Source organism: Globicephala melas, chromosome 4, assembly GCF_963455315.2.
Source record: "Globicephala melas chromosome 4, mGloMel1.2, whole genome shotgun sequence".
In the NCBI taxonomy this organism is placed as follows: domain Eukaryota; kingdom Metazoa; phylum Chordata; class Mammalia; order Artiodactyla; family Delphinidae; genus Globicephala; species Globicephala melas.
The window spans coordinates 67,700,198-67,727,328 of record NC_083317.1 but is presented as its reverse complement, the minus strand read 5'-3'; the positions used below and the strand labels follow the sequence as shown (position 1 = coordinate 67,727,328).

At 37.1% G+C, this 27,131-nt stretch overlaps 1 protein-coding gene across 1 annotated transcript in view; it reads left to right on the top strand.

Moving 5' to 3' along the window:
- The window catches only part of KPNA1 (karyopherin subunit alpha 1), a 73,619-nt gene that overhangs the window by 34,857 nt on the left and 11,631 nt on the right, over window positions 1-27,131 (top strand). The window contains exons 3-11 of the mRNA XM_030858165.2: window positions 4,513-4,620; window positions 7,605-7,704; window positions 9,769-9,863; window positions 16,548-16,679; window positions 17,923-18,011; window positions 18,365-18,464; window positions 19,193-19,356; window positions 21,423-21,501; window positions 25,196-25,321. Of these exons, the coding sequence (XP_030714025.1) occupies window positions 4,513-4,620; window positions 7,605-7,704; window positions 9,769-9,863; window positions 16,548-16,679; window positions 17,923-18,011; window positions 18,365-18,464; window positions 19,193-19,356; window positions 21,423-21,501; window positions 25,196-25,321 (993 nt within the window). The remainder of the gene's footprint in view (window positions 1-4,512; window positions 4,621-7,604; window positions 7,705-9,768; window positions 9,864-16,547; window positions 16,680-17,922; window positions 18,012-18,364; window positions 18,465-19,192; window positions 19,357-21,422; window positions 21,502-25,195; window positions 25,322-27,131) is intronic.

Genomic DNA, 27,131 nt, shown 5'->3' with positions numbered 1-27,131 from the left:
TGCAGTATAGTGTAAACATAACTTTTACATGCACTGGGAAACCAAAAAATTCGTGTGACTCACTTCATTGTGGTGGTCTGGAACTCAACCTGCCACATCTCCAAGTCATGCCTGTGTTATCATACCTTAAAAAGTTAACAGTTCCTTAATATCAAGCCTCTAGTCAACACCCATCAGTTTTTCACCTCAAGCTTAGTAACCTTTGATGGTCATTGCCTAGATCCATTACTTTACCAGGAGTTGCAGTGATCATTTTATCATTCCTTCTGCTTTTATTAACTAGCAGGTCACTCTAAAGAGGAGCTTTTCCTCAACAAGTTTTTTGTTTTCCTGAATTACTAATCATATAGGAAAGAGAAATACTTGATTCTCTCCCTTTGTTTTCAAAATAATGAGTTGGTTCCTTAGCATCCGCCAAGGGGAGCAGTAAAGGGTGAGTGTGTATTAAGACATTATCAGGGGACTTCCCTGGTGGTCCAGTGATTAAGACGCCATGCTTCCACTGTAGGGGACATGGGTTCAATCCCTGGTCAGGGAACTAAGATCCCGCGTGACATGCCCTTGGCGCACCTAAAAATAAATAAATAATTAAAAAAATTATTAGAAACTCATAGTGTTTAACATAATAGAAGTATTTAAATTTATTTCAGCTATTACTCTTTTCTAACTAAAAAAAAATCTTTGTGGTATACAATATGTCATACGTTATTGACAGTGTCAATATGGCATTGATATATGTCAATGTAGTTGACATACAATAAAGTGCACAATTTGATGAGTTTGAACATGTGTGTATATATATATCTGTGAAACTATCACCATAATTAAGATAGTGAATATGTTTATCTCCCCAGACTTTTCTGGTACACCTTTATGGTACCTTTTCTCTACCCCTCTCATCCTATCTCCAAGCCACTTCTGATCTGTTTCTGTCACCACTCGTTAGTTTGCATAAATGAAATTATACAGTGTGCATTCTTGTTTGTCTGGCTTCTTCTTTTTTAATCTTTATTTTGAATGTTTTATAGAATTTATTTATTTATTTATTTTTGGCAGCATTAGGTCTTTGTTGCTGCACGCGGGCTTTCTCTAGTTGCGGCGAGTGGGGACTGCTCTTCATTGCCATGTGTGGGCTTCTTACTGCAGTGGCTTCTCTTGTTGAGGAGCACAGGCTCTAGGCGCACAGACTTCAGTAGTTGTGGCATGCAGGCTCAGTAGTTGTGGCTCATGGGCTCTAGAGCGCAGGCTCAGTAGTTGTGGCGCATGGGCTTAGTTGCTCTACGGCATGTGGGATCTTCCCGGACCAGGGCTCGAACCCGTGTCCCCTGCGTTGACGGGTGGATTCTTAACCACTGTGCCACCAGGGAAGTCCAATTTCACTACCTTTTAACGATTTCTGGTGTTTGTCATTTCTTTTCTTTTTTTCTTTCTTTTAAACTTTATTTTTTAGGCTGTGCCTTGCGGCTTTTGGGATCTTAGTTCCCCGACCAGGGATTGAACCCATGCCCTCAGCAGTGAAAACACAGAGTCCCAACCGCTGGATTGCCAGGGAATTCCTGGGTGTTTGTCATTCTTTTTTTAGATCTGTATTTCATCTGGTATCATTTTCCTTATGTCTGAAGAACATCCTTTAACATTTCCTCACAGAGCTGGTCTGTTGGTGATGAATTCTTTTGCATTGCTGAAAAAAGTATTTTACTTCCATTTTTAACAGTTTCTCTCCCCCCCCCCTTTTTTTTTGCGGTACGCAGGCCTCTCACTGTTGTGGCCTCTCCCGTTGTGTAGCACAGGCTCCGGATGCACAGGCTCAGCGGCCATGGCTCACGGGCCCGGCCACTCTGTGGCATGCGGGATCTTCCCGGACCGGGGCACGAACCCATGTCCCCTGCATCGGCAGGCGGACTCTCAACCACTGCGCCACCAGGGAAGCCCCTCCCCTTTTTTTTTGGATTTCTTTTTTTTTATAATAGTACTATGGTTGATTTACAGTATTATATTAGTTTCAGGTATACAACATAGTGATTCAATATTTTTATAGATTATACTCCATTTAAAGTTATTATAAAATGATGGCTATGTTTCCCTGTACTGTACAATATATCCTTGTTGCTTATTTATTTTATACATACTATTGATAGTTTGTGTCTCTTAATCCCATACCCCTATCTCATCCCTCTCCCCTTCCATCTGCCTATTGATAAACACTAGTTTGTTCTCTATATCTGTGAGTCTGTTTCTCCTTTGTTATCTACAATTGTTTGTTTTATGTTTTAGATTTCACATGTAAGTGATAACACAGAGTATCTGTTGTTGTCTTTTTCTGTCTGACTTATTTCACTGAGCATAGTACTCTCTAGGTCCATCCATGTTGTTGCAAATGGCAGAATTTCATTCTTTTTTCGTTTTTTGAGGAACTTCTATAGTGGCTATCCCAGCGGTCACTTGTGATACTTTAACTGTGTTTGATCCACACTCTCTGGTTTGCATTGTTTCCAGCAGCAAGTCTGCTGTCAGTCTTACCTTTGGTTTCCCTGCATGCATGTAAGATGTTTTTTTTCCTTTGGCTGCTTTATCTTTTATTTTATCTTTTTCTTCCTGATTTTAAACATTGATATAATGTCCTATCATGTTTCCTTCATATTTCTTCCTGGAGTTCTTTGAGATTTTGGATTTGTGGTTTGTATTTTTCACAGATTTGGAAAAGTTTTGACCATTAATTTTCCAAATACATTTCCCTACCCCCATCCTTGGGGCTCCAATGCATGTGTGTAGTAGGCCACTTGATGTCCCACAGCTGACTTATGTTTTGTACATATTTTCTCAGCCTTTTTTCCATCCCTTTTATTTTGTGATGGCCTTAAATTCACTAATCTTTTCTTCTACAATATCTAATCTGACGTTAATCACCTCCAGCATACTTTTCATTTGAAAAATTGTACTTTTTATATCTAGGTGTTTGATTTGCCTTTTTTTTTCATGTATTCCTATTTCCTTCTCATGGTTATACTTTCTTCTACTTTTGAATACATGAAATATATTTATAACAGCTATTTTAATTCCTTGTCCAGTTCTTCCATGTTCGTTTATAGGTGATTTTGATTGATGTGATTGCTTTTTCTTTTCCTCGTGGGTGGTCTTTTCTTACTTCTTTTGCATGCTTATTAGTTATTGATTGAATGCCGAGCATTGTAAATTTTACCTCCTTTGTCAGAGTTTTTTGTATTCTTTTAATATGTGTAATTCTGAATTTATCATTGGATGTAGTTAAGTTACTTGAAACCAGTTTGCTTTTATGTTTTATTGGGCTGGACCAGAACAGTCTTTAATCTGGGACTAATTTATCTCACTACTGAGTCAATACCCTTCTGAGTATTCTCCTTAGTGCCCCATATATTGGGAGGTCTTTTCAATTAACAGCTAGGTGAAACATGAATGATTGCTTGACCTGTGTGACCTTCAGAATTGTTCTGCATGCTCCTTGAAGGCAGTTTCTTTTCCAGCTTTGGACCTTTTCATCACACACCTGCGCTTGTTAGTACTAAGCCAGTAAAGACTTAAGGGGAACCTTTCACAGATTTTTGGAGTTCTGTGTTGATCGCTTGTCTTCAGTACTCTGCCTTGTAGATTCTAGGTGTCTTGGCCTCATCAGTTCTGAATGCTGTCTCCTCACTTGAGGGGGCTTCTAGACCCTGTTTAGGTTCACCCTACCTGTGCTGCAGGCTGGAAACTCCATCCAGGCAATTGTAGGACTAACCTTGTTTCTTTTCTTCTGAAGGATCACTGCTTCTGTTGTCTGTTGTCCGATGTCTGAAACCTATGATTTTAGGGATTTCGTCTGCTTTTTTTAGTCATATAGGGTGAGAGGATAAGTTATTATTACTCTGTCATGGCTTAATGAATAAGTGTACTGCCTAGGATGTAACGGAAGGCATCTTAGTGAGTTGCCATTAGCGAGAACTATTCTCCTTTGCCTGCACAAATTAATGGGTGCTTTAAAAGTAGTGTTCAAGCAGAGGTCATTTGTCATCATTGGTTGTGGACAGGTTGGGAAGGTCAGGAAGCCTTGATCCACTGTCCTTTAGGGTTATGAGGGAGGTATTAAGTCATTCTAACAACATTTTTATCCCATTTCCCCTGATGTATTGGTAAGACTATCCTATCACCTACTTCAATAGTGAAGAGGGAAATGACCAAGCATGCCTCAGCTCCTTTTTCAACCTTATGTGTTTTTTTTATATGTCATGTAGTGTCAGGCCTCTCTTAGTAAGTTTTACCTCATCAAGGGTTGGTGATAGTATGTTGTGATACTTAATTGCATTAGATTATAAGACTGGAGAATTCTGAAATAGTTCCTCATCAGGAAAGGTTGAAGGTGGCACAAATGTTAGAATTTTAAAAATGATTTTCAAAAATCTCCATCCTTATTGCCTTTTTAAAAGTGGGGTGCCTAGTGTTTGGATGTTGAACTACCTTGTGTTAGAATTATTTTAGTAACAGACTTTTATTTTTCAGTTATTCAAGCGAAGAAATGTTGCTACAGCAGAAGAAGAAACAGAAGAAGAAGTTATGTCAGATGGAGGCTTCCATGAGGCTCAGATTAATAACATGGAGATGGCACCAGTAAGTGGGATAATGAAAGAACCTCTTTTTACTCTTTTTCTGATGAAGATATGAGGTTAGATCTTTTTTGGAGTTTAAAATAAAAAGGTTAGGGGAGTTCCCTGGTGGCCTAGTGATGAAGATTCTGGGCTTTCACTGCAGTGGCCCATGTTCAATCCCTGGCTGGGGAACTGAGAGCCTGCAAGTTGTGTGGTGCAGCCAAACAAAAAAAAAGGTTAGATGGCTACGAAAAGTACTTGGCATTTCAGTTTTAAAAGGAAACTATATCTGTAAACTCGTGGTTCATAAAATGTTTATTATATTTTGAATAACATGCAGTTAAACAGAATTAACTAATTATGAGATCAATTCAGCTATTAAAACTTAAAAGGATAATTATAAAATTATTCCTTAAAAGTTGATAATAAGCAATACTTTAAAGGAAATCCCAATTTGTTACTCATTCCAAGTACAAAATTGGACATATTCATATGATTTTAAAAACTGATTCCACATCACAAGAATTTTCTATTGTAACCCATTTTGTAACTTTCTTGAGGTTGCATAAACAGATAAAAATTACGCTTTATTTATATGGATCACCCTGTCTAGATTTCCAGTTTATTTTGATCAATTGTATATGTTTTAATAGATCATATATATACATGGTTTTCAAAAAAAGAAAAATCTTTTTCTGCTGCCTTAGTCACCCAGTTTCTTTCCCCACTGGCAACCACTGTTAGTAGATTCTTATTATTCCTTTTGAGAAAAACCCCTCTCTTTTTTTTGGCAAATAGTAGCATATTCACAGTATTTTATAGATTTTTTTCTCTTTTTTTACTTCATAGATATCCAGTTTTTATGGACGAGCTTTCTTTTGGAATTAGAGCAGTTTAAATTGCTTTGGAATCTATGTAGACGTTATTGCCAACACTATTATTTTGTGAACTCTTCTAGGCTCTTGAGGAAGTTGAAGAGTTCTCTCTCTCTCTCTCTCTTTTTTAAAGTGGACGTTAAATGATTATGAAGTATTTTGTGGACTGTATTACTCAGGGTTCTACAGAGGAAACAGAACCAATTTGGGGGTGGGGGGAGAGGAAGAGAGAGATAGATTGATCCACCAGTTGTTTGATTTTAAGGAATTGGCTCATGCAATTGTTGGAGCTGTTAAGTCTGAAATATGTAGGGTAAGCCAGGAGGTTGGAAATTCAGGTAAGAGTTGATATTATAGGTTTTTTGTTTTTTTTTTTGCCACGCTGGGTCTTTGTTGTGGCATGCAGGTTCTTCTTCGCTGTAGTGTGCGGGCTTCTCTCGTTGTGGCATGCAGGCTTAGTTGCCCCGCAGCATTTGGGATCTTAGTTCCCCGACCAGGGATTGAATCTGCATTCCCTGCATTGGAAGGTGGATTCTTAACCATTGGACCACCAGGGAAGTCCCGATATTGTAGTTTTGAGGTTGATTTCCTTCTTCAAGAAACTTCAGTCTTTGCTCTTCAACTGATTGAATGAAGCCTACCCATATTTTGGAGGATAATGTGCTTTACTCGGGTGTACTGATTTAAATGTTAATCACACCTAAAAAGTACTTTCACAGTAACATCTAGATTGGTGTTTGTCCAAACAACTGGGTGCCATAACCTAACCAAGGTGACACATAAAATTAACTGTCCCAGTGTATTCCTTGTCATTGTGGCATCCATACCCAACTCCTTAAACCATACTGAGTCTCAGATAAAGACAATGACAAGGTCATACCTCCTTGTAACATGATACAGCTATCCTGCATGCAGCTGAAAATGCACTAACCTTTTCCCCAGAAGGGGAAAAGTCCTTGGGTGATATTTACTTCTCTCTTGGATATCCTGTAACTTAAATACTCTGATGTGAAGTTAACAATATTTAAATACTATGAATGTAAAGTCAATACATCTTATGTTATATGATAAGGGGATAAGAGAGAGAAGAAAACAAAGATATATGTAGAAATATAATCATAGCAAAATCATACAGGTACTTTTGCTTATTCAGGAATCAGACTTACAAGTTTCAAAGTAGTTACTTTTCTGACTTGTAAGAGCAGAATGCTTCATTCTCCCCATGGGTTATTCTTAAGTGTTAGGTATTGCTTACCAACCACCTTGCATGTACAACTCAGTGCAGCTTTCTTCACAGTTTATCTTGTTGACTGTTACCCTTCATGAAATGATAAGAACTTTATTTCATTGTGACAAATGATCCTGAGAAGAAAGTTTAACCACTAATGCTGAGGATGGCTTGTAGTGGGAAATGGGAAAGTGCTAGTAAAGCAAGAAACTAGTGGGAAACTGAAAAGTTTTAATAAGGCAAGAAAATAGAAATTTTAAATAAATTTAAGAGTCAGCTGTTGAATTTGACAGTGGCTAGAATCTGTGATTTATATAAGACTACTCTATACTCATTCAGTAAATATTTGTTGAACGTCTAAAGTATGCCACCCATCAGGGATGTAGTGGTAAGATAGACAGGGTGTTTTGCTTTCATGGAGGTTACAGTATACTGGGGGAACCTAAGCAATAAACAGATAACTAAGAAGAATAACTGATAACTGAAAAGGGCTGGGCATAGGATTAAAATAAGAGTGATGTGATCACAGAGATAGAGTAGCTGCTTTAGATTTGAAGGTCAGGAAAAGCCTTCTTTTATAATTTAACATTTAATCTGAATGACAAGGAGCAGCCAGCCATGTGATGAGCAGGAGAGGAAGAATAATAAACACCTTGTCTTAGTGTTTACTACTAACATTACTTTCTCATGGTTGTGAGCTTTTTAATGATAGACAAAGATTTTTGGCTTCATCACATTATTAATCATCTCATACATTTATATATGCAAAGATTATCCTACCGTTGTGTAACTCTTGTAGATAAATATAATTAACTCAGTAACTTGGCCGCAATTTGTACTCTTTGTTTTCCTTTGAATTTAAGTTAAAATTTTATTATATTTGTTTTTTGTTTGTGATTCCAGGGTGGTGTTATTACTTCTGACATGATTGAAATGATATTTTCCAATAGCCCAGAGCAACAGCTTTCAGCAACACAGAAATTCAGAAAACTGCTTTCAAAAGGTGAGTTCTGAATATGTTAAGTATATTTTTCATTTATTTACAAAGTATTACTTTCCCATAATCTGTTTTTCACACTACAGATAACTTGCTTTGGAGTATCTCTATCAACAGAATAAAAGGACACATACAGACATAGGTATATTATGAGCCATGGCTAATTTTTGAATTTCCTTTTTTATTTGTGTGATCTTACCAGAACCAGCATTATTTTCATTTCTGAGGTATCTTATAAAAGATCTTAAAGTGATAAGAACAGTAGCAGTATTTCATGTTAATTCAAATTGAGAAATTCCACTCTTTTTTAAGAAAAACTTAAAATATCACTTGAAAGAGTAGTGATTGTTGATTCTAATGTTAGCAGTTTATCGCTGAAATTTAAGTATGGATTTATTGGTGGACAGGATAACTACCTTTTTGGTGTGCGTGTGTGTATAATTAGGGTAGAATGGGATATGATACTTCTTGTTATCTGGGCAAGTGAGAACTCTGGAACTCTGAGCCATATTAAAATGTTGATAGTAAATCAGCATTAAAACAGTTAACCACCCCCTCCCCCGCATAATAAGTTATGGTTGTTTGGAGTCATCAGTGATAAATTAATATATCCCTTGAGGTTAACTGGAAAGAAAACCTACTACCAGAGCAAAAAATAATTGCTTTTTGGATGACAACCTGTTAAAAATAGCTGAAGGCCATTATCATATTACCGTCCCCACCCTTCTAAAAATGTCTTATCTCTTTTCAGCATGCTGAGATGGGTTTCTCAGATAATGTGGTTTTCCAAGGTCTTTCAACACTCTGCTACTTTCCTGCATGTATTCTAGTTTGCCAGCCATTCCTCTTAAAATGTGATAATTAGAATACAGTACTCCAGATGCATTCTTATTACTCTAAGATGTGGTGGGAGATTGCCTTCATTGTCCTGAAACTATACATTCCAATAATGTACTCCAGGCTAGCATCATTTATTTTGGTTTATTTTGGTAGTCATGGCATAGTAATGTTTCATTGCATTTTCAGCGATCTATACTCCCTAGTACTTTTCTTTATGAACTGTTTTGAGGTTTCGTCTGTGAAGTCATGTGGATTTTTAAAAATTGCTTTAAAAAAATCTAAAAGCTGAATTTTGCTTTATCCCTGCTGTTTTATTGCCATTTTAGGCTTATTGTTATTCTTTCTATACGTTGTTTCTGTAATCTAGCACGTTAACTACTTCATTTTTATTGTCATCATCAAATTTATTTGTTGTGTTTATACGAATGGTTGATAAAAATGTTGAACCAGGCAAAGAACATGTCATTAGAGCTTGCTGCAAATTAACATTGAACCATTAGTCATCCCTTCCCAGTACAGGCCATTGACTTAGCTAAGAGTCCCTAGTAGTACTGTAATCCAGCTGCCATTTTTCTTGCGTAGCTACATGAATGTCATCAAAAACTTTGTCAAATGTCTTGCTGAAATTACAATGCTAATCGTTTAGGACATTTCTAATCTATTTGTCCAACAAGTTTCTATTGAATGATTTTATTTATAAGATACTCTGTTGTCATAAATGAAAAAGATTAATTTGGCAAGTCATTCTTAGTGAATTTCTGCTGACTCCTGCTTATCACTACAGCAGTAAAATTAGATCCTGCAAGCACAGAATCTCCTAATCCAGTTTCTTCGGACAATTTATGTTAAATAAAAAAGAGAGACTTAAAACCCATACACAGAAAAAGGGTTAGAAGGAAGTATACCAAAATAATAACAGTGGTTGTCTTTTGATGTTTTTCCCCATACTTTCTAAGTTTTCTAAAATAGTAGAGGCAGTAATTTTAAGAATTCTGCCCATCATATTTCCATGTTAAGGCTTCCCTTATTATGAAACCTTTTAAGCTACCCTAGTCTCAAAGTGACTGAACTCAGTTTTACATTTTTTTTTCTGTTTTGGATTTACAATATGAAAGAGATGCTAAAAATGGAGGGAGGGATATTATGAAGTAAGTTTGAGCTTTATAAAGTCCTTGCCTTGAAATCAAAGGATTATTTTTCTTCTTTCCTTTTATTTTTATGGGGAGACAGAACCTAATCCTCCTATTGATGAAGTCATCAGCACACCAGGAGTAGTGGCCAGGTTTGTGGAGTTCCTCAAACGAAAAGAGAATTGTACATTGCAGGTGCGGACCATTTTCATTTCTTGCCTCATATCTTAATTCCCTTTACAGAGTTACATTTTGTATTCAGATTTGTTACTTATTTTAATCTATATGAAGGGTTAGTTTTTTGATACTGATGTTCCTGACAACCACATTGCAAGCTGCTTTGATAGCTTTGTTAACATCCAGGCTCTTGGTTTTACTCTTTAAAATTCTTGTTACTTTTTATTTTATGATGACTATGGATCATACTTACCTGGTAGGGAATTGTTTGCAGTAGAGGAGCCATTATAAGGACCTAAGTGTGGACTATGTAAAATTTGGTTCTGAAGGATTTTTAGATTGTACTTGTTGGGTTTCTCAGGGCTGTGTAACATGGGCTAGATCAGAGACTCACTGATCCCCAAACCTGGTACTAATTAATCCTTCCCCTGCACCCCCGGCCCCACCCCAAAAGAGCTGACAAGGATGTAGCCTTGTTGGGAATGTGTATGCTTTCTCCTATGTTAGTTTACTGTATTAGTACTGTTGTATAGGGGTTCCAAGAGAAAATTCTACAGCTTCTGGATTAGATAATTTTTACAGCAAAAAGAACCAACTATCAACTGACTCTCATCTTGGGAGTTATCTAGAAATTTAAAAATACTATATTGTTCCTGAATAAAGTTGGATCTTAAGTAAACTAGTAATTAAGTAATTCAGTAGCTAGACTTCCTTGGAGTAACCAACTGAATCAATTTCTGAGTTATTCTTTAACAAATACCTGTGATTCCTAAATTCTCACTTGTAGGATCTAATCTGAGTGGCTCAGGCCCTTTAGAAAGCTTCTGTAACTATAAAGATTGGTTAGGTCCTACATAGATTACAAAATGGGGTTATTTTTCCAAGTAAATATTTGCTAATAACAAGTTAATCATAAAGATAACTTTCACCGCCATGTTTACCTTTGCCTTACTCTAAGGGTGTAATAAGGACTGGGGCATCTTTATAAGTATAAGTAACAGCTCCTCTCCCCAGGTTCCTTACTGTCCAGAGCATTATTGATAATTCATAAGACTTGATGCTTTGTCTTGATATTTTCTCTCCTTTCCTCCCATCCCATCCTTCTCTCTCTTTTACTCTCTTTGTTGCGGTGATGAGTTCCTTCCAGAGGAAAAACAGGAAGTCCAGAAAAGGTAGAGTACTTCAGTGTCCCATCAGTTTTTCTTCTCCAGTTTGACATTTACTAATCCCCAAGTTCATTTGAATTAAGGTTCTGTTTTGTTGGCTGCTTCCTGGATTGTAATTCTGGTCCCCATCTAAGGCCAGGATCACCAGACACCTGGAAAATAATCAGGTTCACCTAGAGAGCAAAGAAAGAGGACTTTTCTCAGAAAAAAAGGAAATCCAGACAACCAAGACTGCAGAGAACAGAGCCTGAGCCCCTTAAGCAACCTGTCAAGAGAACCAGAGGGACCAAATGAAGAGCCTTACTGCAGTTTATCATTTGAAAAGCTTTGTAGGAAGAGGGAGGTAGGGAAAATTTATCATTTTATTCATGTGGAAGTATGTTTCTATCCTGTCTCTGACAATGAGAGTAATTCAGAGATATTAAATTTACGTCTGGACTTAGCAGTTTTTAATAGGTGGTTGCAGAGGTCCAGTTCCTTAATGTGTTAAAGGAAGATGGTATAACTTTCTAGTCCTAAAAAGAAAAATGTCAGAGAATTTGGTCTTTCCCCATCCCCACCTTCTCCAGTATTCCCTAAAGAGCACAGTATATTCTCTCAGGCAGTGCCCTCTCCTGGCTAACACTTGTAAATTCTACATCATTTTTGATTTTCTCATCCTAGAGTTTGTATCTTAACACATCTGAAGATGAAAGCCTTCAGAAATCTCTAATTTGCTTCTATCAGAATTCTCAGATTCCACCCTTGTGCAGCCTAACTAATAATTAGGCTGAAAGATTGAGAAATGATTCCTCTGGAAGTGACCACCTCGTGATTTTCACCTTAGCGATCCAAAGACTCTAGAGATAATGAACCTGTTTATTATATAAAGGTCATCATCCCCAGCTTTTCTTCTGTGTGCATTTAAGCACAATATGGTGTTCTTTCTCCAGTGTGACTAATGGGTACCCTTGACTACCCCAGAAGCAGGAGGAGCAAATATATTGATGGAGACCTTAGAGCCGGGAGACTTCATTGTTAAATAATTAGACGTGCTCTGGGAAGCTTGGAGGGTATTCCTTCCTCTGTCTTCTTGGAGAGCGCTAGGATGTGAGTTATCCATGATATTCCTACCTGCTTATTAGAAATTTGAATAGTGTGTCTTTGGAATGGGGTGTTTGCCATTTCTCTTCTAGAAAGAGAGTAATAATATGTAGTCATGATAGCTAAACTCAATAATAAATCACTGGACAAACTTATTCCCTTCATTCCATACATAAAGAACTGTGAATCCTAGTGAAGGGCTTCTTCACTTTCTTTCTGGCTTTCCTTATCAGTGGGATACTGCAAACCAGGGAGATAAAAATGCCTGCTTTTGGCAGTGCTACCTAGATACTCACTTGCCCTCAAATGAGATGAATATGGGTGGAATCTAGGACTTTGGAAGCCGACTCTGCCGTTTAACTAACAGCATTCTCAAACACAGTGACATGTAGGCCTCAGCCATACATGAGAGCCTTGACATGAGATTGGTCTGCCTTATGGTGTATTCCCTGGGCCCACTTGGTTTGTTTTTTTTGAGTCCAGGTCCAACATCTTTGTACTGTCCTTTGCAGTGCTAAGATGGTGTATTCCCAAACCTTCTTATAGAAGCTTATAAAAATAGCTAGAAATAAGTAAATTGCTTCCTAGTTCCAGTCATTAAACAGATACTCCTCTTAAAGTTGTAAATTTGAATTAAATTGGTTTAGTTTTCCCATTTCTACCTTTCTTGTCCACACTAAAAGCTTAATGTGGTAAACTGCAGTTAAGCCTTCATCTTCCTATGTTTTTTCCCCATCTTCATTGATCCCTCTACCTATCTTAAAAGGTTGCTCAGATGACTCAGGCACTGTTCTCTGCAGAGTTTGATATCTGGATTTATTTTTCTGATGTGAGCCTCTCTTTTCACTTGCTCTCCAGGTGAGCCTGGCATTTGCTAGGAACCAGAGTGGAACCGGCAAAGTGGCCAGCAACAGAGTCCTGATCCAAATGGAGAAAGGGAACCAGGCGTACTTCAACCTGGAGTGGGAAACTTGATAGGAGGTCAGAAGTACTTCAGTTTTGGATTCTCATTTTCCTTATTTTAAGGAACTGAGCACCAGAAGGTAGAGATTGAGAAAGGAAAAAGAGAACATACCAAAATCTTCAGCGTACCCTTCAGATTTCAGTTGTAGCCTTATTTAGAAAGTTCTGGACAGTGAAAAATAATAGTGGAATTACAATTTGTAAGCAATCACAGCTGCATGACAGGTTGTTTCCTTGCATGATGCCATTCTTGGAACACTAAGAATATAGTAGTTTAAAACAACAAAGAGGAGTAAAGATTATAATAATTTTGGGTACTACTTCAGGTGATACCATTTCTTAAGTTTTTTTCATTTCATCTTGTTGCTGAGTTTTTCTTGAGTTACATGGTTACTTAAATTACCTTTTCTGGCCATTTCTGTTATAACTTTATGCAATTGCTTTTGGTATCAACTCTGGACATTCCCATTTCACAACTCTCTTTCATGTTAAAATCTAGTCTGGGACCTGAGACGGAAATGTTCACCCCACTCAAAAAAATAAAGACTGCGATACCTAGTGAAAGAGAAACTACATAGTTCAAAGTACAACCAGTTTTTTTAAAACATACTTACATATTAAACACATTTGAAAGTTGCTTCTTCCAAGACTTTAATAGGGGTCTATACTCATGAGGAATTCTCAGTCTCTCTTTCTCTCTGCCTCTCTCTCTGTTTCTGTCTCTCTCTCTCCTCCCGCCTCCTCATGTCACACATATACACATGGGTATAGAAAATTGCACAAATAGAGCTTGATAAGTTTTTACAAGGTAAACATCACAGTAATCAGTGCCGTGTGTGTGTGTGTGTTTGTGTGTTTTAATGCCTCATTAATCCATGAATATGATTTGAGTTTTCACTGGCCCTCTGGTTATAGTTATTCATCTACTTCTTTCCCTGGTAATGGCAAAACTACTTCCTGATTTCCATTCTTACCAAGAGAGACCTTGAATCTTGTTTGCATTCAGAGGTTATAATCATTATGTACTTCTTAGTGATAAACATAACTCTGGTACATTCTTCTTTTGCTGAGAAGTCCTAACTTCCGAGTTTCTTCCATTCATGTTCTGGCTATTATTTACTTATTCTCCATTCTCCTAATCATTGTCACTCTATTTTGTTTTGCTTCTCCATTTTATTCATTTCAGTGGCATCTGGAAATCTGTCTTTTTCTGGGAGACCTTTGGGGCTAAACCTCATCAGACAAACAGCAGTTTGACTTCTGTTAGCAATTATTATTCTAATTTCTTCTCATTGATAACTCTTTAATATATCCTTTATCTACTCAGTTTATTGTCACCATTTCTTTTGCATCAAAATCTCACTGCAAACCTTTTTCTCTTTGATATAGATTGCTATGTATGCTGATCTTATTCATTCTTCACAGGTTGCTTTTCCTCAAAGTTTTCATTTTTTTGACATGGTCTCAGATGCTGATGACTCTCTGTTGAACTTTGAGCCTTTCTTCTTGTAGGAAAGTTTGCTTTTGTACCCACTTCATAGTTCATTTTCCTAGTAAGCAAAAGAAGCTACATTTTAGGTGAACTGTGTTTTCCTTTTAGCATACCCTAAATAATAAATAATAATCCTAAATAATCTGTCATATCATTATTTGAAATTTCTTGCCCTAGATACCAAAACTGCAAGCAATTGGAAGACTCTTGTCAGTGTTACAGGTGTGTTTCAGAGAGGAAACTATGGTTGGGGCCATAAGCCTACTAGATTAGGAGGCTGTAATCTAGCTCTCTTTGACTGGCATTACTCAAATGATTAGTGATCATTGGATCTTTTTCTGATAGTTTCCTTATTCATAAACTAGAAAAGCCAGGCTTCTCTGGGTTGTTGTAAGGAACACCTGAGAGTATGTGAATAATGCTTTGAAAGTATAAAGTACTGTATAAATGTCAAGTTTCAATTCAGACAGACTGAAAAGGGTTTGTACATTGGTTTGAGTAGTAATTTAATTACAGAGGTGATATGAGTTTTTATTTTATGCTACTCAGTGTTTAGAAGTCTCCTGAACTTCTCTTATAGCAAAGGGTTATCAGGCAAAAAAATGTTTGACTGTGGTGCTCCTAGTCTGGCCTCCCTGCTGCTGTAATATCAGTGTCCTAACTAGATATCAGACCACTTTATTTCACTTCTGTATATCAAATTTTAGGTTTCTTTGAATATCCCTTCTTTAAGTGTCTTCTGCTATAAATTTACTATCATTCATGTAGCTTTGGACTGGGCTAATCAGATTGTCTTCCCATTTCTTTCATTTTCCTTTACCCCAAGTGATTGATGATTCAGTTTTCCATATGACACCTGCCTTTCAATTGACCCCAAAGCTTAAAGGAGTCACAGCTCCATCTTTTGATGACTTTTTATTGATTTCTCATTCAAGGGGCATGTCACTGAATTTTTTTTCTTCCCCATATGTGCTTCATTAAAGAATATTAAATAGAAGACAGAACAGGAGAAGGAAACAAAACTAAAGTTTAATTAAGAACTCTAAATAGAATTGTAATATAAGAGTTCATTCTTGGATTTTAAGAGGTCATTCTTGGATTTCATCATATTAGGCTAAAGAGCCAAGTTACTGTAGAGATGTGTAGAATTAATAACGTGCTGTATTTTTTGTTGGCCATAATTTCCTTCATACTGTTTACCAGTTTATCAACCTTTAAGAATGCTCTTTTTAAAAAAGTCTTACCTCTGTGCCTTGGTTTGGAGACTTCTCATTTATTGGAAGCTCTTATGCTCTGAAGTTGCCATTTCTGTTAGTTGTATGTCCGTTAACTCCTTTCGGACTACTTATCATTTCAGTTGTCTTCTGCCTGTATTTTTCACTCTGCCTGTATTTTACACATTTTACTGTTTTATTCTTTCGCCATTTCACTCTGCCCATTTTATAGAAATTATTTAATTTTATTAGATAATAAGCATGGTTTAAGGCCAAAAGGTACATAAAGGCTTTACTGTAAGTGCCTATCCTTCCCATACTTGTTTCCCATTCACCTCGAGCTCTCTATGTAAGTGACAAGTATTTACAGTTTATTGTGACTCCTGCAAGAGATATTCTGTGCAATAAGTAAATTGATGCATATATTCCTTCTTATTTGGAAAATACAGTATGGTACCATATTAATGTACATTGTTTTTCTTTTTCCTCCATTTATGTCAATGGGAGATCATTCCATGTCAGTATATGAAGCACTCCCTCATTCTTCTTACGGTCTCATGTCAGCTCTGCCTTGATCTGAAATTTTAGACACCCTGAGTATTCCTCTAGGCTAAGGTTATTTCTTCAGGAATTCTTCATTTAAAATTAATATAGTATTTACCTGATAGATTATGTGTAAATAATGATCTCAGATTCTTTTCTTCATGCACAGAAAACCTTATTGTTATAAGTAAACAAGCTATTAAATTCTAATAAGATAATGAAATTATTTTTATCTTTATAGTTTGAGTCAGCTTGGGTACTGACAAATATTGCTTCAGGAAATTCTCTTCAGACCCGGATTGTGATTCAGGCAGGAGCTGTGCCTATCTTCATAGAGTTGCTCAGCTCAGAGTTTGAAGATGTCCAGGAGCAGGTAAAAATTGAAACAAGTAAAGAGAAGCAGGTCAAAGAATACAATTTTTCCCTTCAGTCTTATATTCAGAATCTCAGTTTTACCGCTTGGATATGACAATCCATGGTTCATCACAAGGAGTGTTCTAGAAATCTAAACTTAACCAAAATAGAAAATTTCATAGTGAATATAGGCAGAATTTCTCCTAGAAACAAAACCATTTTTCCCTTCCAACCCTGAAATTCTTTAAGTCCCATAGATATACATTTTAGACCATGTAAACAGTTGCTGAGTTTTTTCTTATAGTAATCTCTAGTGTTGATTGACATAGCAAGTCTTTGCCACTTTTGTGCAGAAAATCACTTAGAAAACATGAAATTTTAATTACCGTAAAGTTTGTCAAATTCATAAATATGAATCATTACTAAATGAATATGACTTTCTTCTACAGCTTTATTGAGGTATAATCAACCTACAGTAAACTGCATATGGTTAAAGTGTATAATATGTTAAGTTTTGACATATGTATATATCCATGAAACTGTCATTACAGTCAAGATAATTAATATATCCATCATCCCCAAAAGTTGAGTAAAGTTTTCTGCATTTTGGTTGCTCTTAAATTCCTGGCTCACTGTTTTCTTTTGTAAGCAAGCTTAAAATACATTTGTAATCAGCTGAGTAAGCCATTTGGATCTCTGCTATGTTCCAATGGCTGTATGGAATGTTACTTAAGGGTAGGGCCCCCTAAGATTAAGAATATGTTTAAGGGGCTTCCCTGGTGGCGCAGTGGTTGAGAGTCCGCCTGCCAATGCAGGGGACGCGGGTTTGTGCCCTGGTCTGGGAGGATCCCACATGCTGCGGAGCGGCTGGGCCCGTGAGCCATGGCTACTGAGCCTGTGCGTCCGGAGCCTGTGCTCTGCAACGGGAGAGGCCACAACAGTGAGAGGCCCGTGTACCACACACACAAAAAAAGAATATGTATAAGAACTGGTACCTCCTTTTAATAAGTTTACTCCCATGAGTATTCACATGTATACTTATATAATAGTATTGATCTTCTTCCACCAATCCCACAACTATTTCATTTGACTCCCTGTTGAGTGAACTTAGGGGTTTTAATAGTTAATGTCCATGTATAATATGTTGATTAACTACTGTATAATTTTGTAAAGAGTTATTGTGATATGTTGGCATCTTTTTTGAAAGAATTATGAGAAAATTAAACTCTACAGCCTGTCATTAATGAATAATTCTTTCACAGGCAGTCTGGGCTCTTGGCAACATTGCTGGAGATAGTACCATGTGCAGGGACTATGTTTTAGACTGCAATATTCTTCCCCCTCTGCTGCAGTAAGTTTCTTTTTCTTTTCTTTTTTTTTTTTTTTTTGTGAGTAATAAAAATACGGGAAGTTCCTCAGAAAGCAGTGCATCTTTGGAAATCATTTTGGATTTCCTAGTGTTACTTTTCATTACAGATATTTTCTTACTAACTTGTTCAGATCATTTCCTTGGGCATCCTATCTTATTCAAGTGCCAAAATTTTGAATTCCTTGTGTTAGGATTAATTAAGCTTTATTGTTGTAGAGAAGAGCTGTTTGAAGACATCTGTTTATCAATAGCATTAAGTGGTTAAATATTTATATTATGCCATCAGAGAATTAATGCCCATTATATCACTTACCATTGCATCATTATGCTTATAGGTTATTTTCAAAGCAAAACCGCCTGACCATGACGCGGAATGCAGTATGGGCTTTGTCTAATCTCTGTAGAGGAAAAAGTCCCCCTCCAGAATTTGCAAAGGTAAGGATTACGCTTGTGGGAAATTGGCAGAAAAAGTACAGTTAAAAGAGCCTAAGAGGGCTTCCCTGGTGGCGCAGTGATTGAGAGTCCGCCTGCGGATGCAGGGGACACGGGTTTGTGCCCCGGTCCGGGAAGATCCCACATGCTGTGGAGCTGCTGGGCCCATGAGCCATGGCTGCTGAGCCTGCATGTCCGGAGCCTGTGCTCTGCAATGGGAAGAGTCTAAGAACCAATATTAATGTGAATAGAAAGAGAATAATTTATTTCTAGAAAAATAGGTCTTTTTATTTTTGTTTGAATTTGAAATAAATTTTCACTGCCTTTAAAAAGCTCTGAATTACTCTTAAAACATGGCATTTTTTGTTTGTAACAAAGTATCTAAAATGCAGAATTTCCTAGCTTTAACACTTAGGAAAATTCCTTTACCTCTCTGATCCACAGAGAGTGTTTTGACAAGGAATCTCACTCTGAGAATTGGTATATGTTAAACTTTGCTCTTTGAAATTGTTTTCCTTGGGCTCTGACTACCTCATCAAAGTAAACTGCAGGGTTATTGACAGCATTCCCAAAGATGGAAATGTCACTTGGCCACTTACTGCTCCATCTTCAGAAGTATTAATCACACCAGAAGTCACCAGGTGTGTGCCTGGTGGCTTTCTGGAGTTTCCCCCCTCATTTCTTGCTTTTTTTCTGTTGAAGTTCATAATCATATCATCTTCCCTTTATAGGTTTCCCCCTGTCTGAATGTGCTTTCCTGGTTGCTGTTTGTCAGTGACACTGATGTACTGGCTGATGCCTGCTGGGCCCTCTCATATCTATCAGATGGACCCAATGATAAAATTCAAGCAGTCATTGATGCAGGAGTATGTAGGAGACTTGTGGAGCTGCTGATGTAAGATATCTTAAAGTGTGTCTGTTCTTTTGTCTCTCATATTAGTTTTCTAGTTGCTGATACTCAAATATTAATGCATTATACTGATTTATTGTGCTTTAGGCTACTGTCTTTTGTTACTTTTTTATACTCATGTCAAATCTGTTTGATTGTTTTGAGGGTTATAAAGAACCTCTCATTCTGCTGTAAGCAGCCCTTTAGCAGAAACATTTGGAAAACTTTGATCTATGTAATTCTAGCTCATGATTAATGACCTGAGACCAACCACTGGATAGCAGAAAGCACACTGCCACTAAAAACGATCATTTTTCATCTTTTTGTCTCATTTAGAGCTTAACCTAGACTGGTGTCAGACTTTGAATTTTATTTTGCTATATCTCTTTGTGATGCCTTTCATTTATGAAGTGGAAGATTTACTGATGGCATAAATAATTTGAGACTGTATTAATCAAATTTTTAGAAAATAGTATCAAAGAAAAAAATTAAGAGTGATAACATAATGGGGAAATAGTATAATTAAAAGCCATGTGAAATTTATTGGAGTAAGTACAAAGTAAATGCAAGGAAACATTGCCCCAAAGATGACATGTGGAATGAATTAGATAGTATAATATATAGAATATAAAACTCTGGGGTTGTAAGACAGGAATAAAGACACAGACCTACTAGAGAATGGACTTGAGGATGTGGGGAGGGGGAAGGGTAAGCTGTGACAAAGCGAGAGAGTGGTGTTGACATATATACACTACCAAACGTAAAATAGATAGCTAGTGGGAAGCAGCCGCATAGCACAGGGAGATCATCTCGGTGTGTGACCACCTAGAGGGGTGGGATAGGGAGGGTGGGAGGGAGGGAGGGAGACGCAAGAGGGAAGAGATATGGGAACATATGTATATGTATAACTGATTCACTTTGTTATAAAGCAGAAACTAACACACCATTGTAAAGCAATTATACTCCAATAAAGATGTAAAACTGTATATTAAAAAAAAAAACTCTGGGGTTATAGACTGGGTACAGATCAGCAGCATAATGCTGTTGTGAATTAAAAGCAATATAATGCTGGAGGACTCAGAAGTACATCATTCAGAATCTGGGAGAGTAACCTTTTGTACTCTTTAGTCTCTAGATTACTAAATATTTTAACCATTTCTTTTTAGTCATCGGATCTTAAATGTGGAGAAACTGGCACAGTTTTGAGAAGAGTGATCAATCTCATTATACGGGGAGAGAAAATAAGATATTTAGGGCTTCCCTGGTGGCGCAGTGGTTGGGAGTCCGCCTGCCGATGCAGGGGACGCGGGTTCGTGCCCCAGTCCGGGAGGATCCCACATGCCATGGAGCGGCTGGGCCCGTGGGCCATGGCCGCTGAGCCTGCACGTCCGGAGCCTGTGCTTCGCAACGCGAGAGGCCACAACAGTGAGAGGCCCGCGTACCGCAAAAAAAAAAAAAAAAAAAAAAGATATTTAAGGAAAGTTAAAGGATATTAACTTACTTAGCCTAAAATCAAGACTTAATATCTGTCTTCAGATATATAAAAGATTTGTGGAGGGGTTTTTCAGACCAGTAAGTCAGCTGAGGTTTAGTAGAAAGAGTCTACTATTTGAAGTATGAGGCCTGGCTTTCATTTTCAAGTTAGCTCAACTGTTGATATATTTTTATTCCTGTGAAAATTAAGTGATTTGTAAAACTTAAAAAAAGTGCTGTATAAATGTTACTATCTCTTTCCATTATCTCAGCAACCATAGAGACCAAGTAAAGAGGAAATGAAACCTGCATTAATGAATAAGAGGGAAAACTTGGACTCCAGGTGATTGAATACCTGGGAAGGGTTATTAGAACAGATTTGTAGTTCTTATCGAAAAGTACCAAACAAAAGGAAAGACAGCCTTTCTTGGGGACACCAAAAACATTTCCTCATCATGATAGGGTTCCTTTAATAACCACCATAGGTGCCTTTCTGCTCCAAGAACCGATCACATATTAATTTCTTTTGGGTTTCAGCCCTAAGGAAAAGAGATTAAAGATAGAACTGTTGGATATAACACATCTTTTTATGGTTGCAGGCATAATGATTATAAAGTAGTTTCTCCTGCTTTGCGAGCTGTGGGAAACATTGTCACAGGCGATGATATTCAGACACAGGTATGAATAAATGGTATCTCTTTCTTTTTTCTTTCAGAAATAGCAGATTGACCCCTCATGATTATGTTTCTGTTACAGTATTTAACTCACATGGGGAGAAATGATACTTTGTTTCATTAATGTTTGTTAAAAGTGTTGGCTTTGGCAACTACTTTCAATACCTTCACTATCTCTGTCTTGACCTATTGCTTTGTGGCAATTTTGGGTTCCCCTATGGTGTAACTTATCCTTTTGGTTTGGTTTATTTCCCACTACTTCTACTTGAAGGGGTTCTTGTGAACATCAGAAGCCTCTAGTAACATCCTTTCTGTCATCTTCATCTTATCTTCCCTGATGGTTTCCTCCTTTTTGTACACGGTAAGTTTCCTATGTGAGAAGTATCTTCCCTCCTGGTTCTTGATGTCACCTTCTATTCCATTCAAATTTTATATCAAGATACATCACTCACAGTGGATTGTTATAGCCATTTTTCTTCTTGATCTCTCAGATGCATTGGCATCATCTTTAAAATTATCTTCCTAGGCTTCTGTGGTGTTGAAGTGTTTTGGGTCTTCTGCCTCATTGACCATTTATTTCTCCTTAGCAAGTTCCTTTACCTGTTCTTTTCTGTTTATGGGATTATCCCCTGGAGGGGATTAGTTTTAGCCTTAGCTCTTCTTAGCCAGCTCTGACTTTCAGCAAGACATTTAATGTCTTCACTTTTCTAATCTCTAAAATTAGGAGACTGAATTTGTTCTCAGGTGTCTTCCAACTCTTAATATTTAACTTTAAATTTATTCTGTCCGCAAGGGAACTGGTGTACCTGGACCTCTGCTTATTTATGTTCCTGTCTCAGTGAATGGCCCCAACAGTTACCCAAGCCAAAAACCTGGACATTAGTTTGATTATTCCCTTTCTGCCACCTTTCTCTTCAGTCACTAATGACTGCTATTTCTACTCATTCCTTGCAGTGCTTAGTTCAGACATTTCTTGTATCATTCCCATATCACTAGGAGGATGCTTGTAAAATGCAAATTTGATCGCGTCATTCTCTTAAAATCTTCTTATGGCCTCCTGTTGTCCTTGGACAGTGTTTAAGATCCTTTAAAATCTGGCACCTGTATAATGAAATGCTGTGCAACAGAATGAAGAAGCTAATAGGCATGTATATGGAAAGGTTTCTAGGTTCTGTTGTTTAAAAAGAAAAACAAGGGGCCGAATAGTATGTAGGATATATTACTATTTGTGTAAAAAACGGGCAGGGAGGAGAGGAGAAGAAAACAATGTATGTTTTTGATTGTATTTGCATAAAATTTCTCAGGAAGCATACACAGGAAACTAATAACATTGGTTGTCTCTGTGGAGAACCAGGTAGCTGGGGTATAGGAATGGAAAGGAGGCTTTTAACTATATAGTCCTTTTTATTTTCTGAATTTTAAAACCATATTGGTATATTTGCTATTCAGAAAAAGTTTCTGTCTGCCCCCTCCCATGCCATACTCTGTGCTTTTGCCATGTTTGTTCTGCTGTATTAGCTATGATCACGCTCACTTCTGAGATTTAACACATGGCTTGCTTCCCTCTGCATGGAACATATGCTTCCATCCCCATCCCTGTTCTGACCAGTCCCTCACACAAATCCTCACTCTGCCACTAATGCCTTTTCATTCTTCAAGTCTTGGTATTAACATTTTCTCCAAGAAGCTGACTTTTAAATTAGGTGCTCCTTGTTTTGTTTCATCCATCATAGCACTTACCACACTGTATTGTAACTGTCTACTAGATTGTAAACTTGTAGAGGTGGAACTGTGTCATTCTTGTTCATTTTTGTTGCTTCTACAATAGTCCCTGGCACAATATATAGAGACTCAAAAAATATTTACTGAATAAATGAAGTTCTGAACCTATACATCTAGTTCCAACCTCTCTCAAGTTCCAGTCCCATGTCTCCAGTACCTGTCTCGCCTTCTCGTCTTGGTTTTTCCCATTTCAGTTAATGGTACAACTGTTCACCCAGTCTTGAAACTTTGCAGTCATATTTGGTGTCTCCATCTCTCACACTTTGTATAGCAAGTCAGCAGGTCTTAACTGATTCTTAGTGTTTCTGGATCCACATCTGATTACCTTAGTTTGGGCCCTGTTTTCTCACATGCAGGGGTTGTTGCTGTACCTATCTTATTCATCCTCCTGCTCTCCCAGGCATTTACCCCTCTCAGTGTATTCTTCCTAATAACAGCTTAATCTTTCCTAAAATAACTTTGTTCACATTATTTTCCTCCTAGAAACAATGCGCTTCTTTAATGCCTGTGAGATAAAGAACCATTTCAGCATTTTTTCATTTCTAACCCTTCTGTCTGCTGTGTCCTCCCTCTTCTTTGCTTATGAAATCCTGTCTGTGTTTCAAGGTGTTCCCCCCCCACCCCCTCCCGTGAAGTGTTTTTTTCCTTACTACTCCTCCCCAGGTATTCTTTAACTTCTGACATGCTTATTTTCCACACCACATCTTTGGCATTTAAAAATGCTTTGTGATGTCTTTCACACGGTTATTTGGAAAGACTGTACCTGTTAAACCACAAGTTTTGGTATTTTTTGAGTTAATTTGATAGGCAAAAATCGGCTTCATTGTAATTTGCATTTCTTTTGTTACTTTGTGAGGTAATTTTCTATTAAAAATATAGTTTCTCTTACCAATTTACATATTAAAGACAGCAACGCTTTTTTCCATTACAAATACTTTTTCACATTGTGTGGTGTGCATTTTAATTTTCATATGAGTTTTTGACATGCAAAAATTTCTATTTGGTGAAATTTTAATTTTTCCCCTATAATTTCTTCTGTTGTTTTTATGCTTGGAAAGTCCTTCACTGTCCCCAAACCAGCTACTAACTAATATTTTCTTCTGCTTTATGGTTTCTTTTTTATATTTACTCTTTAAATAAGTTGCAGATTTATTTTACTGTTTGGGGTTAAGAATTGATTTTTAAAATATTTTCAACTAGTTGCCCCTTATTCTAATACCATCTATTAAATAAGACTACCAGTCATTGGAGAAAGAAAGGATTAATCTTATTACATACTTATTAATTGTTTATAAATACTTGTATTTATTTCTAGACTAGATATCCTATTCTTTTGTTCAGTGATTGATTCTTGAGCCTGTCACATATTATTTTAATCATTATAACTTTATGATTTTAGTTTCTGGTAGAGCAGATCTCCTTGTTCATGTATATTTGTCATGTATATCATCCTCACCTTTGTAAGCTGTTTGATAGCTGGGGGCATATACTTTTAATCTTTGTATCCTATAAAGCACCTGGTATACTTAACTAAGAATGTATTGATTCCTTGACTTCCAGGTAGAGAATTATCAGAAGACTTAAAAATCTGAGACCACTTATGAATTTCTGGCCACTTGATACATTTACCCAAAAGACATTTTCATATGCTATAGGCATAGGAAAGTGAATAAGGCATATTGTGCCATATTAAATATGTTTAGCAGTTGTGAGTGTATATAATGAAACTGCTTTGATAATCTTAGAAATGAATTCTTATTAGCAGTGAGTACTTTTATACATATATAAAGTTATTTCTAAAATTTCAAGGAGAGATGTTATTTCTTTGTATTTTCCGAAAATAAAGTCTTTGAGTTAAAGGTTTACTTCAGTTTGGATTAACACAATAAGTAAAATTTTCAAACTTTTTTCTTTAGGTAATTTTGAATTGCTCAGCTCTGCAGAGTTTATTGCATTTGCTGAGTAGCCCAAAGGAGTCTATCAAAAAGGAAGCATGTTGGACAATATCTAACATCACAGCTGGAAATAGGGCACAGATCCAGGTAATCTCATAGCACCTGTCTTTTGTTCTGTATTTTTATTAGTTAAGGTTTTTTTTCAGTCAGCCTTTAAAGTATGTATAATTTTTCATTATTGCCTTGGAGAACACTAATTTCCAATGTTGTCTTATTTAGTCTACTTCTTACTTTTTTTATCCAACATTATAGAGGTTAAATCTTTTGAAACTTACACTTAGGCCTTGGTTTTTTCTCTTTGCCTTTAATATTTGATGATTTGTCAAAATCTGAGACAAGATCTGTATTTTCAAAATGTTTTGATGGACTTTACGCTAAACAGATTGGCTTTACTCTTGCCAAATAAAATATTTCTTTTCTGGGCTTCCCTGGTGGCGCAGTGGTTGAGAGTCCGCCTGCCGATGCAGGGGACACAGGTTCGTGTCCCGGTCCGGGAAGATCCCACACGCCGTGGAGCGGCTGGGCCCGTGAGCCATGGCCGCTGAGCCTGCGCATCCGGAGCCTGTGCTCCTCAACGGGAGAGGCCACAACAGTGAGGAGCCCGCGTACTGCAAAAAAAAAAAAAAAAAATTTCTTTTCTAGTGGACCCATATGTTGGATTGCTTCAATTTTTCATGACTCTTTGGGGACCCAGTTTTCTCTAAATGGTTATCTGCCCTTTACTTTTGTCCTTGTATTAGTGGGAGAGTAATCGAAGTGAAAGGCTAAGCCATAGGCCAAATGGTTGAGAATAAGCCATGAGAAAGGCTGGAATAATGAGTTGGAAAAGATATACCATAGACTTATGGGACTTTGAGCTCAGTGGAATCATAGAGGTCATCTAACCCAACATTCTCAATTAAAGATGAAACTGAGGCTCAGAGAAATAAAATGATTTGCTCAAGGATACCTCTAGTAAATGACAGGACCAAGATGAAGCACCTTTCCACTAAATTTTACTGACTTCCTTCAGTGGTGTAATAGAAAGAGTTCTTGACCAGGAAAGCATGGTTAGTCATCCCCAGGAAGCTGTCAGGGACTGAGATTGATAACTGTGGCATTTTATAGCATGCATCAGGGTGATTTCAGCTGCACTTTATTGTCTGCTACCACCAGGCTCTCATATAGAATTCCTCAGTTTTTTGATAAATGAAATGATATGAACCCATTTTAGGTTCTAGAGCTAAGGAGAAACATGAAGAAAGCAATTTGAGGAAGACTGCTTTAATATATGAGAGGGATTGAGTAAAAGTACTCTGTCTAAAGGCTATTCTGGTAATCTGTGTGGGAGGTGGTGGCTTGGAATAGAATGGTGGCAGTGCTGAAGGAAAGGAAAAGATGGACTTAGGACGTTCTGAATTGAGAATGTAAAGGAGACTTGGTGACTGATTGAATTTAGAATGAATAAATAAATAAATAAATCTAAAAACAGCCTTTGTAAACTAGAGAGGTTTGAAAGGAGACCTGATACAAAGAGCAGATGATATGTTTAAGGTGGTTAGCAGATGTTAAGTCAGCTGTCAGCCACCTTGGGCTGGGGCCCCAGTGAGAAATGTGGACTGGAGAGGTAGAGCACACATGTGAGAGTGGATGCTATGAGAGAAATGAGAATGGCAGAGGAAAAGAAAGAAAATTGAACTTTTATAATTTGTTATAGTGAGTGGAACAAGAGAGAAAAATAAAAGAGAAAAGAACCCAGGTAGAAAACTAGGAGATTACAAGGTCACAAACTCCAGGGAGGATGTTGTTAGTGATACTAAGTATAGCCAAAAGGTTAAGGATAATGAGGAGTTAAACTCCTTCCAGTTTATTTATTTATTTATTTATTTATTTTTTGCGGTACGCGGGCCTCTCACTG